The 13,421-nt window shown below is 43.9% G+C and overlaps 1 protein-coding gene across 1 annotated transcript in view; it reads left to right on the top strand.

Moving 5' to 3' along the window:
• Nucleotides 1-3,155: 3,155 nt before the first annotated feature.
• Nucleotides 3,156-13,421, top strand: part of LOC140721349 (uncharacterized) — an 89,967-nt gene continuing 79,701 nt past the window's right edge. The window contains 2 exon segments of the mRNA XM_073036191.1: nucleotides 3,156-3,201; nucleotides 8,142-9,563. Of these exon segments, the coding sequence (XP_072892292.1) occupies nucleotides 8,457-9,563 (1,107 nt within the window). The 5' untranslated portion in view covers nucleotides 3,156-3,201; nucleotides 8,142-8,456.

The following is a 13,421-nucleotide window of genomic DNA, read 5'->3' as shown; positions in this document are numbered from 1 at the left end:
AAGTACATTCCGATAACACACGGAACACAAGTTATACGACTCTCTATCAGTAACAATCTATAAATATGTTTTATGTCATTAACAATATATAAAATACATTGTGTCATGATCACTATTAAAAAGTGTATTTTGTGTCAATAACAGACTTGGAAATGTTGAATTTGTTCCCTGTCTCCATTCCTCCTATAATCCACAACCAGCTCCTGTGTTTTTGTCACAATGAGGGAGAGGTTGTTTTCTTGACACCACCGTGTCGGGTGATGACTTCTTCTCTGTCGGCTGCCTCGTTATTATCTGAGATTAGGCCAGTCAGTGTAGTGTAGTCAGCAAATATAATTAGCAGATTGGAACCCGCCGTTGCAGCCCCACAGTGCACTATGTACTGATTGCAAAGCTACGAAATTGCATGTGAATAGCCTCCCCTCCCCCAACTCCAGTCTTTCTGCGTCACCATCAGACTGGGACATCTCACATCTCGCTGGCTCCGCCAGGACATTAAACTGTGAACAACTGTGGTCAGGGACTGATCTCTGGGGTACTCCAAACGCTCCCTCCTTCCAGTCTGAAAACGACCCACTCATCCAGACACACCACCGGCAGTTTATCATCTCCAACGAAAAAGCCTAATCACCGACTCCTGAGGGTCAATACCATTGCTGACTCTGAGTTTACCACCGTCAAATGCCGGGAGGGACATAATAATCAGAAAGTCTCTAGTCACAGCCGTGTAAATAAAATGTGATCTCAGTAGGTGTGTGGCGCATGCTCAGAATGCGAAGGAGACAGACAAACTGAGCCAAGTCACAGACTGATGAAGGGGAGGAATGATCCATTTTGATACAGAGAGGGAAGCAGAGAGTTTGATATTGTGCCTGATGCCGGAACTGTGGCCAGTTAGAAGATGAAGTCTTGTCCCCCCAAATTATTTTGAGTTGTGACAGTGTTTTTCTCAGAAGACACCATAGAAGCTAAAATTATCTGAACTGAAATGTTGTCCTTCACCCACTGACGTGGTTTGTAAACTTTTAACAGTTTAGAAAAGTCAAAGGATTTGTGTATGGAAATCACAAACACAACAGCTCGTTAGTTCCGCTGTATCTGTCAGTTCTCCAGCGCTTGAATGCCGGCGATCCTTGAATGTGGAGGCGGAGATGCTGGAGAAGACAGCGCCCCACTCGCTACAAGGAGAGCCCGAACACGTGTCCATGTCCGTGATCTGAATGGATACATCGCCATGACGTTATAGCAGTGAGATGTCATTCACTGGCTCTCATTTTGGAAGAAATTCCGTCAGCCATCGCAGATACACCAACAGCTTCGCTCTAGGAAGCGGCCGTTCACCTGCTCCGTGTGTGCGAAGAGACTCATTCAGTTAACCCACCTTGTGATGCTCCGGTGAGTTCACAATAAATAGAGGCCACATTTGTGTCCGGAGTGAGCAAAGAGTTTTACTCAATCATCCCAGCTGCTGCAACACCAGCAACTTCACATCAGGGAGGAAGTTCAAATCTGCTCCGTGTTAAATGTTTAACCATCACGGTGACTGAAGGCAGCTGCAGGTTCATGAGGGACTGTTACTGTCAGATTCTGAAGTTCTTGCGGCTGCTCATCGCACCCAGGACTGAACCCTGGTCACTGAGCATTGGAGGAATCTGTTCTGCTGATGTTAGCCTTAAACTGGACTGGTGTTTAATATTGTGGATCTGTGAAAGATAAATCAGTTCTGTATCAAATCCCGTGTCTCAGGTACTTACTGTCTCTACCACACTCACAATGTACACTAGAGAGGCCACTCAGCCCATCTGATTCCTGGCCATGTTTCTGTTCCGTATCAGTATATGAAAATCTATCCCTGCCGTTCCCCTCTCACTCCCCCTGAGATGACAGGTTGCAACTAGTCACCACTCCGTGGGATAGGAGATTTCCTTTGAATTCCATAGAATCACTGAAATCTTCAACACATTACAGACCCTTTGGCCCACAATGTTGTGCTGACCATGTAACTTTGCCTCTAAACTGCCTAGAATTACCCTACCGCATCACCCTCTATTTTCGTAAGCTCCGTGTACCTATCTAAGAGTCTCTTACAAGGCCCTATTTTATTCGCCTCTACCACCGTCGCTGGCAGAGCATTCCACACACACACACCACACTTTGTTTAAAAAAACTTGGCACTGACATCTCCTCTGTACCTACTTCCAAGCAGCTTAATCCTATTCCCCCTCGTGTTAGCCGTTTCAGCCCTGGGAAAAAACCTCTGACTATCCACACGACCAATGCGTCTCATCATCTTATACACCTGCATGAATTTCCTGCATAATTTTCTCCGGGCTGAATAAGACGACGAGGTCACTGTGGTTTTGACGTTCTTCAGGGTTCTGGACGAAGATGGTTAAACTCTTTCTTCTCCGCTCTTTTCAATGATTTAGGTAATTTTCACTCATTTCAAAGGACTGTGCTTCAAACTGCTGGGTTGTTACAATGCACCTCTAAAGTCAGACAGCAGACTAGCGAGTGAATCTTCGATGGAGCAGAGTCAGAAACCAAGTTGCCAGTCAGGGTTTTGGGGCTGCAGAAAGAGATGGGGCCTAGAGTTTACAAGGAGGAGGAAGAAGAGGAATCGACCCTGCAGGATGTGGCTACGAATGAAAGATCAGACACATTTGGAAACTTCTTGATTGAAAATATGGGTCGTTAATTTTTGCAAAATACTGGAAGAAATCAACAGATCGGGCAGCAAATGTGGAGAGGAATAAATAGACAACGTTTAGGCTGAGCCCCATTCAGCATGCCTGGACTGTGTACTCCTCTGCTTAGTTGCTACCTGAACTGCACAGTTCCTCCAGCATTTTGTTTGTGTGTCTGGACTTCCAGAAACTGCAGAATCTCTTGTATTTTATATCTGCGTTTGTAAGAGGTTTGTACGAGAGGCCTGTTGATATTGAGTATATTGTGTTTGGGAGCCGCTTTCTACGTTAAAACAACTGCTAAGTTTTCTACACAGAAAAAACTCTGAGGTGTGGACATGAAACCTGTGCTTGCAGGAACTTTTAATGGCACCGCAAATACCCATAAACCCCTTCGTTTAAAATTTCGCTCCCTCCGAAGCAACGATCAAATACGCAGGCACCAAGGTCGATGACGTCACTGAATCGCACGCATGCGCGCCGTACACAAAAGGCCTCAGGAGGATCGGTAAAGGTAAGAATGATTTTCGGGCTGCTATCTTAAACACCCACTGAGGGACATTTGCCGTAAACTCTGGACATCGTAGCCCGCAATCCCGGGACAGTCCTGCCCTCTTCCCTCTCTCTCAGCACCACGATCCGTACACGGGCCCCGGGGAGCTTCCGGCTGATGAGGGAATGGGAACCGATGGATCTCTCAGACAGAGCTGAGCTCCAGCTATCTAAATGCAAGGATTAGGAACTCGGAGAAAGGGAACAATATCTTTTACATCACCAGCTGAGAAAATCACCTTTGTTCTACCTCCAATCACTAACGAGAGAAAATCTGCAGATACTGGAAATCCAAGCTACACACACAAAATGCCGGAGGAATTCAGCATTAGTACTCTTTTCCATAGATGCTGCCTGGCCTGCTGAGTTCCTCCAGCATTTTGTGTGTGTTGCTTGAGCTACCTCCTCTCGTTCTGCACTTTTCTACTGGGGAGAACATGTTTTGTCCCTTTCTCTCTGGGTACATAACGATATCAAGCACCTTTGTCCTGGGCAACAAGTAGCTTTCACATCACAAATGTGCCAGACTCCAGTGAGACAGACTACTGCCCTTCCCTTCATATTCATTGGCATTACCATCACTGAGTTCACCACCGTCAGTCACCCGGGGGAGGGTTCAGGGGGAATATTTATGTACAATACGGAAACTGATGTGTGTATTGTGGCGATGCAAAAGTTGCTGGAGAATTTGCAAGTGGGAAGAAGTGGAGTGATATTTGGAAATCTGACTTTTTAATGCACCATTAGCACCATATGGACGGTGTGCAAAAGCTCTAGTGAGAAAATCCTTAATAACTCGCAACAGGCCTGTTACATAGTTTGTGTGAGAGTGCAGATGAACTCGATCAAACCCAGGGGAGATCAAAGTTCTTATCGACAGTGATTTGCCAGCTGTTAAAAGAAATACCTCCCTATTTAAAATTCAGTGTGCGCATGTTGTTGTCAGTGGGTAAAAATTGCACAGCACAAGGTGTTTTGGCACACCGGTCATTACAAATTAGGCGGGACATTGGTGGGAAGGAGGGGAGACCTCCAGTGTCCCTGATACCCTCACATACAAGATGTTCATCCAGCTGCAGCCTGTAACCCTGCACTTTAAGGAGCTGGAAATGGATGAATTCTGGATCATCTGGGAGTCAGAGGGGGTGACAGTTATGACATCAAGAGAGGTGAGTTACACCCAAGGTGCAGGACACATTAAACTAGGTGAGAGTCAGGAAGGGGAATGAGGTTAAATATCCATCACAGAGTACGCTTGGGGCCATCTCATACAACAACAGGTAGACCACTTTAGAAACTGTTGGGGGGGATTACCTGGCAGAGGAATGTCAAATGGTTGATAGGGGATTTGTTAGTTTGGGGATTAAAACTAGCAGAGATCTAATATCCTAGTGGTAAGGCTTGCTGTTGCTAGTGTGTGGTGGGGAGGGTGTGACGTGAAACTAAATTTGCAGGGGGGAATTGGAGTCAGAATGCCAGAACAGATAGTGAAGTGGGTGAAATGAATTGACTTACATCATTCATATACATGAGGAGCAGAAATCTTCATATTACTTCTTCATCGAAATGTACAATGTGTAATTTATAATAAATGGTTTATACATAGCACAGTGGTTATAACAGAAACACAATTGTATCAGCATAAATTAATCAGTCTGTTGCCCTGATGGAAGAAGCTGTCCAGGAGCCTGTTGGTCCAGCTTTTATGCTGCGGTACCGTTTCCTGGAAGGTAGCAGCTGGAACAGTTTGTGGTTGGGGTGAGTTGGGTCCACAATGATCCTTTGGGACTTTTTATGCACCTGTCTCTGTAAATGTCCTGAACAATGGGAAGTTCACAACTACAGATACGCCGGGCTGTCCGCACCACTCTCTGCAGAGTCCTACGATTGAGGGTAGTACAGTTCCCATATCAGGCAGTGATGCAGCCAGTCAGAATGCTCTCAATTGCGCCCCTGTGGAAAGTTCTTAGGATTTGGGGCCCCATCCCAAACTTCTTCAACCATCTGAGGTGACAGAACCGCACGGCCACATACCACACAGCCGGTATGTACAGACCACATGAGATCCTCGGTGATGTTTATGCCGAGGAACTTAAAGCTGTTCACTCTCTCAACCCCAGATCCATTGATGTCAATAGGGGTTAGCCTGTCTCCATTCCTTCTGTAGTCCACAACCAGTTCCCTTGCTTTTGTGACATTGAGGAAGAGGTTGCTTTCTTGACACCCAGACAGACGTTGTTCAGACCTCAGACAGAGTCAGCAATCAAATGGTTGAGCCTGGTGCGATGAATGTGCTGAGCTGTGTATATCACAATGCAAGAAGCATCGTAGGACAGCCCGATGAGCTCAGGACAGGGAATTATGATATTGTAGCCATTATTGGGACTTTGTTGCTCCCAACACTCTGAGAGATTTAGTGAAACAAACTTTGTAGAGATCGCAGACTATGCTAAGAAACAACGGTTGACATAGTAAGCGATTTTAACTTTTTATATATTGAGTTGAACTCCCATACTGTAAAAGGACTAAATGGGGTAGAGTTTGTCAAATGTGCCCTTAATCAGGACGTAGTATTCCCGACATAGAGGTGTGCAATAAGCTGTTAGGAAATGATCCAGCATTAGTGATAGAAATTAGTGTATGGGAACACTTTGTATCTAGCAATTGTAATGACATTAGGTTCCAAGTAAATATGGAAAAGGAGAGGGCTGGACCATGGGTTGAGATTCTAAATTGGAGAAAGGTCAATTCTGATGGTATCAGAAAGATCTGACAAGTGTGGATTGGGACTGGCTGTTTTTCTAGTCAAGGAGTACTTGTAAGTGTGAGTTCTTCAGAAGTGAGGGTGTAGAGTTTGTATGTGCCTGCCAAAATAAAAGTTGTAAGGTAACTGGTACAGGGAAACTTGGGTTTCAAGAGATATTGAGAGCTCGGATATTTTGTTCCTCTAAATGTCTCAGACTGCTGGGTGCTACCAAGACTCATTAATGACTGACTCATTAATCATCAGTCCAAGCCCTGAGCTTATCTGACTTTTTGTTTAGTCATCTTCTGTTGGTTCCTAAAAGCTTCCCAATAGTTTTTTGTTCTTTTGTCTGTCCTCTCTTTGGCTTTTATGTTGGCTTTGGCTTCTCATTTCAGCCACGGTTGTGTCCTCCTGCCTTTCCAATGCTTCCACTTCTTTGGGATGTATCTGTCACTCAGCTCTGGAATTCCTCCCAGAAACTCCAGCCATTGCTGCTCCGTTGTCACTCCTACCTTTTCCCTTCCAAACACGTTTAGCCAGCTTCTCTGTCACAGAAACATGGAGAAGTTCAGTACAGAAACAAGCTATTTGGCCCTTCTAGTCAATGCCAAAAAAAAATTTAAGCTGTCTAATGCAACTACCTGCACTGGGACCATCGCCCTCCATACCCATACCATCCAGGTACCTATCAAACTTCTGTTAATTGAGAAATCAAGTTCATATTCAGCACTTGTGCTGGCATCTCATTCCACACTCTCACGACCATTTCAGTAAAGAGCTTTTCCAACTGTTCCTGTTAAATTTTCACCATCCCCACTTACCCATGACCTCTGGTTGACATCCTACCCAACCTCAGTGGAAAAAGCTGCTTGCATTTACCCTATCTATACCCTCAATTTTGTAGACTTCTAACAAATCCTCAAAGCAATGTTTAATTTCCTTGTTTATGTTTAGAGCTTTTTTAGGTTTATGAAATGATGAGGGATGTTGATTGTGTGGATAGCCAGATGTTTGTTACATTGGCCTTTATAAATCAAAGTATAGAGTATAAGAGTTGGAATGTAATGGTGAAGTTGTATTAGACATTGGTAAGACTGAATTTGGAGTATTCTGTGCAGCTTTGGTCACCTAATTACAGGAAGGATATTAATAAGTTTGAAAGAGTGCAGAGAAGGTTTACAAGGATATTGCTGGGACTTGAGAAACTGAGTTACAGAGAAAGGTTGAATGGGTTAGGACTTTATTCCTTGGAATGTAGGAGAATGAGGGGTGATTTGATAGAGGTGTATAAAATTATGATGGATATAGATAGAGTGAATGTAAGCAGGCTTTTTCCACTGAGGCAAGGGGAGAAAAAGAAACAGAGGTCATGGGTTAAGGGTGAAGAGAGAAAAGTTTAAAGGGAATATTAGGGGGTGCTTCTTCACTCAGAGAGTGGTGGGAGTGTGGAATCAGCTACCAGATGAAGTGGTGAATGCGGATTCACTTTTGACATTTAAGAAAAACTTGGACAGATATATGGATGAGAGGGGCTTGGAGGGATATGGCCCAGGTGCAGGTCAGTGGGACTAGGCAGAAAAATGGTTCTGCACAGCCATGAAGGGCCAAAAGGCCTGTTTCTGTACTGTAATGTTCCATGGTTCTGTTGTTGAAATTTCCCAGGGAAGAAATGGCTAACATGAGGGGGCATCATTTTAAGCTGCTTGGAAATAGATACTGAGGGGATTTTGGGGTAAGTTTTCTACACAGAGAGTGGTGGGTGCGTGAAATGCACTTCCAGATATTTGTGTGAGATTCCCATCTGCATGTTAACAAAGGCTATTTGCGTCAGAGTGTTCAGTTACTGTGGGGCCAGCAGCCCATGCAGCTCAGTGGTAACAGGGAATAATACCAATGGAGAGAGTCAAACTGAGCCAAGTCACAGATTGGAGATGGCAGAAATGCCCCATTCTTATAGAGACAGGAGGAGCATCAGAGAGTTTGATGGTCATTCCAGATACCAGCATTGTGCCCAGTTAGAAGATGATTTCTCTCTCCAACTTGGGATGAACTTCACTGTAACAGTGTGATGTCAGATCACACCTTGACAACTCAAGTGATCTCATCTGAAATGTTGTCCTACACCCATTGATGGATTTTGTAAATCTTTTTTACAGGTTAAAAATGACAAGGAATTTGTCTACGGGAATCTCAAACACAACACACCAGTTTTGTTGTCTTTGTCCAGATATTTAAGAAGTGCAGCAAAGGATTCACACGATCATCCTTCCTGCTCAGACTGTGGGGAGGGATTCACTCTATCATCTAACTGACTGGCATGCCCATCATTTTACATGGGAGTTCACCTGCTCAGACAGTGGGATGGATTCACTCAGTCATTTCAACTGAAGGTACTTCAGCAAGTTCACACTGGGCAGAGGCTGGTCATCTGCTGAATTTGTGGGAAAGGATTCACTCGGTCATCTGACCTAATGGCTCACCAGAGAGTTCACACTGGGGAGAGGCCGTTCATCTGCTCAGACTGTGGGAAGGGATTCATTTCGTCATCTAAACTGAAGATACATCAGAGAGTTCACACTGGAGAGAGGCCGTTCATCTGCTCAGACTGTGGGAAGGGATTCACTCAGTCATCCTACCTACTGGTACACCAGTCAGTTCACACTGGGGAAAGGCCGTTCACCTGCTCAGAGTGTGGGAAAGGATTTTCTCAATCATCCACCTTAATGGCTCACCAGCGAGTTCATAGTGGGGAGCGGCTGTTCACCTGCTCGGAATGTGGGAGGGGGTTCACTCGGTCATATAAACTGAAGGTACATCAGCGAGTTCACACTGGAGAGAGGCCATTCACCTGCTCGGACTGTGGGAAGGGATTCACTCAGTCATGTCTACTGAAGTTACATCAGCGAGTTCACACTGGGGAGCGGCCGTTCACTTGCTCAGACTGTGGGAAGGGATTCACTTGCTCATCTCAACTGAAGGTACATCAGCGAGTTCATACTGGGGAGAGGCCGTTCACCTGCACAGTCTGTGGGAAGGGATTCACTTTGTCACCTTACCTACTGAGACACCAGTTAGTTCATACTGGGGAGTGGCCATTCACTTGCTCAGTCTGTGGAAAGGGATTCACTGAATCATCTTTCCTGCAGAGACACCAGTCAGTTCACACTGGGAAGTGGCGGTTCACCTGCTCAGACTGTGGGAAGGGATTCAATCGGTTATCTCACCTGCTGTCACACCAGTCAGCCCACACAGGGAAAGGGCCGTTCACCTGCTCAGTCTGTGGGAAGGGTTTCATTTCGTCATCTCAACTGAAGATACATCAGCGATTTCACACTGGGGAGAGGCCGTTCTCCTGCACAGACTGTGGGAAGGGATTCACTATGTCATCTCATCTGAAGGTACATCAGAGAGTTCACACTGGGGAAAGGCCATTCACCTGCTCAGACTGTGGGAAGGGATTCACTTCGTCATCTCAACTGAAGGTACATCAGAGAGTTCACACTGGGGAGAGGCCGTTCACCTGCTCAGACTGTGGGAAGGGATTCACTCGGACATCTCAACTACAGAGACACCAGCGAGTTCACACTGGGTAGAGGCCGATTTCACGCTCAAACTTTGGGAAAAAGTTCTCTCAGCCAAATCCACCAAATGTGTATCACTGTTGACACTGGGGAGATTCCGTTCACCTGCTGTGAATGTGGGAAGCGATTCACTCAGTGAATTAACCTTGTGTAACTCTCACTTCAGCTTGCAGCTTAATATAAGGGGTGATAGGCCCCAGCCCGGCCAAACTTAAGAAATCTCGTTTGGATGGATGCTGTATGATGTGTCCCCTGCTACAAATCAGTACCCTGAAATAACAGTAAACAATATCTGATTAAACAATTGAGCTTTGTAATTCTTACTTTGACCAGAGGGTTAGTAAAGAAAACAAATAAAAAAAAGAAAAAGGGCCCACTCTCTCCATTTGCATTTTCTCATCTCTCCCTGGCAAAAGACCATGAAAATCACTCTTCCAGACTCACAAGAAAGGACATTTCTGTCATTGGACAGCCCCACACTTCAAAACCCTGTTATCTCTAGTCATAGCCTAAACATTGCTGCTACTGAGAAACCATTACCTCAGCTGGGAAACATTACTGAGAGGTCGTTACATCAGCAGTGACACACTACCGGGTTCACACTGGGAGAAAGTTTCAATAAGCTGCAAGCTGGATATTTGTCCATCACCGTTGCTGAATGCAACTTCGAGAGTGACTGTCGGTGCTGAACTCTGCAATTATTGCTGCTGCTCACCACATCCAGTTCTGCACCCTGGTCACTGGGCATGGGAGGAGTTTCATCTGCTGCACATTCACCTTTAATGGGACTGGAGTTTAATATTCTTGGTCTAAGACAAATAAATCAGTTCTATTTTCAACTCTGTCTCTGGTACTTACTGAATTTATAACACACCTAGTGTACAGTAGAGAATCAACTCAAGCCAGCTGGACCCTGCCAGTGATTCAGTTCCACGACAGTCCTTTTAAATCCTCCCCTGTTGTTCATCTCTCGCTCTCCCTGGATGGTGAGATCCACCACTGGATCCATCATCCTGTGGTGACGGATTCCAAACAGACACCACTCTGTGGTGAAGAGGTTTCCTTTGAGTTTTCTGCAGAGTGAAGAAGTCGAGGAGAAGGAAATCAGAAGTGGGGCATGGCAATGTCAGAGTAGAAACATTTTGAAGCTGATTGACAGAGAAAATCTTTTGTTTGTCTGACTGATGACACGAACAATACCTGTGGTGAAGTGCTCCACTGGTCGAGGAACATATGTCTGTTGGGAAATGCTTTATCTATTAAGGGAGTTGTTCCTGCTTGTTTATCTTGTAATATTGTATCCGGATGGTTATTATGAATTGTCCTATCTGAAATAATGTATTGATTAATGTATAATTTTGTCACCATCTCATCTGCTCAGATTGTTGGGATGTCTCCCATGGAGGATCATACTCGTTCAACTGATTAATGTTTCCTTCCTTAGTGATGATTCATTTTTCTGAGTTGGCCTCTCATTTAAGTTTTCCGGTCTGTATTTCTTATCACAATTGCATATACACACATGGAGTGCTGAATCCAGTTCATTTTTGATGAAAATATATATACCTAGAAGTTTTATCTGACTGTTCTGTGATATTTTTTATTTCATGTATATTATTTCTCTTCCTCCATCTGTCCAAGGTAGTGTTAATCTAAGTGGGTTTGAGTGTAAATAGTCTTTTCTAAAGCTTTTTTAAGTTCTGGTTTATCTTTCTAAATTTTACTTATTGAAATGGGACCAAGATATTTTTATTTAAAAAAAAAGTCGATGTCAGTATTGATGAAAGTGTTTATTGCCTGTGTTGTATTTGTTAATTACTGAGCTCTATTTGGTAGTTCTTTTTAAAGCCTTGAACTGAATTTTGTCAAAGGTTTTCCCTATTTTGCTCTACTTTCTATTTTATTTGCTTGTTGATATTCCAGATATGTGGGTATCAAGAGTCCTGGTGAAGGGTCTTGGGCCGAAATATTGGTTCCCATCCATAGATGCTGCCTGACATGCTGAGCTCCTCCAGCAGTTTGTGTGTGGCTCTCTAGATTTCTAGCATCTGCAGGTCCTCTTGTTTCCCAGATACTTATATGTTTCTTGAAAGAAGAAGCCAAGAACAAGCTGGTAGTGGGGTTGTGTGGCTCTGTTGGTAAAATATTAAATAAAATCATTAGAAAGAAGTGGCATAGGGTTGGAAGGTGTAAAATCTGTGGGTAGAATTAAGGAACAGCAAATGTAAAAAAGAATCCCTGATGAGAATTGTACAGAGACCCCCAAACAGTAGTAAGTATGTGGTCTTCAAATTACAATGGGAGATAGAAAATGCATGCCAAGAGGGCAATGTTACAGTAGTCATGGGGGATTGTCATGCAGGTGATTAGGAAAATTGGGATGGTGTTGGTCTCAAGAGGAGGAATTCCTTGAATGCCTACAAAATGCTTTTTTAGAGCAACTCGTGATTGAGCCCACTTGGGGGTCAGCTTTTCTGGATTGGGTGTTGTAATAAACCAGAATTAATTAGGTCACTTAAGTCCAAAGAACCTTTAGGGGTAAGTGATCTTAATGTGATCAAATTCACCCTGACATTAGAGAAGGAGAAGCTAAAGTCAGGTGGAATAAAGAGAATTAGAGAGGCACGAGGGAAAAATTGGTCAAAATTGATCTAAAAAAACATGGGCCGGGATGAAAACAGAGCAGCAATGTCTGGAATTTTTGGAAGGCACAGGATATATACAGTGGCATGCAAAAGTTTGGGCACCCCTGTTCAAAATTTCTGTTACTGTGAATAGCTAAGCGAGTAAACGATGACCTGATTACAAAAGGCATAAAGTTAAAGATGACACATTTTTAAATATATTTTAAGCAAGATTACATTTTTATTTCCATCTTTTAATATTTCAAAATAACAAAAATGGAAAAGGGCCCGAAGCAAAAGTTTGGGCACCCCGCATGGTCATTACTGAGTAGCACCCCCTTTGGCAAGTATCACAGCTTGTGAACACTTTTTGTCGCCAGCCAAGAGTCTTTCAATTCTTGTTTGAGTAAATTTCTGGGTTCACTCATAAGTAGCAAAGTACTGACTGTGGAAATTACAAATGAGAATATTATTCGAGTCACAGAGAGCAGCAGTACTGAAACAGGCCCTTCTAGTCCATGCTGACCTGTTTTTGTTGTTACTGCCTGGTTCCAGCTACCTACACCAGAGCCTCCATACACCTCCCATCCACGTCCTCACCCAAATTCCTCTTTAGTGTCTAAATCAAACCCACATCCTCCACTTCCACTGGCAGCTCATTCCACACTCTCACCAACCTCCGAATGAAGAATTCCCCTTCAGATTCCCCGAAAATAATTCACTTTCACCCTGAATGTATGTCAGGGTGAGAGGGAGGACGGGGCAGAGAGGGAAGACAGTAAGGGGAGGGGGTGTTCGAGTGCAGAGAGGAAAACAGAGTGAAGAGATTATACTTAATATCTTTCAGAAAAATGTAATTGAACTTGCTGCAAACCTACTCTACATACCCTGTACATTCTTAACCAAATTATTGATCCAGATGACAATAATGGTTGACGTCCAAAGTAAATGTACGTATATCAGAGTACGTATATGTCACTACATACAACCCTGAGATTGTTTTTCCTACAGGAACACTTAGAAAATCCTTAGAATAATAACAGGATCAATGAAAGATCAAGTGGAGCATAGAATTCAACAAACTGTGCAAATGGAAATATAATTAAATATCAATGAATAATGAGAGCAATGTGGTGTAACCCTGGGGAACCTCACTAGGCCGGGGCCTCGAATCCAATAAACAGTCTCCCAGCATCACTCTCTGCTTCCTACCATCAAGACAACTGTGCAT

Source organism: Hemitrygon akajei, unplaced genomic scaffold, assembly GCF_048418815.1.
Source record: "Hemitrygon akajei unplaced genomic scaffold, sHemAka1.3 Scf000054, whole genome shotgun sequence".
Lineage (NCBI taxonomy): Eukaryota > Metazoa > Chordata > Chondrichthyes > Myliobatiformes > Dasyatidae > Hemitrygon > Hemitrygon akajei.
Note: the sequence above shows the minus strand (reverse complement) of the source record. Positions and strands in the feature narration are given on the sequence as shown.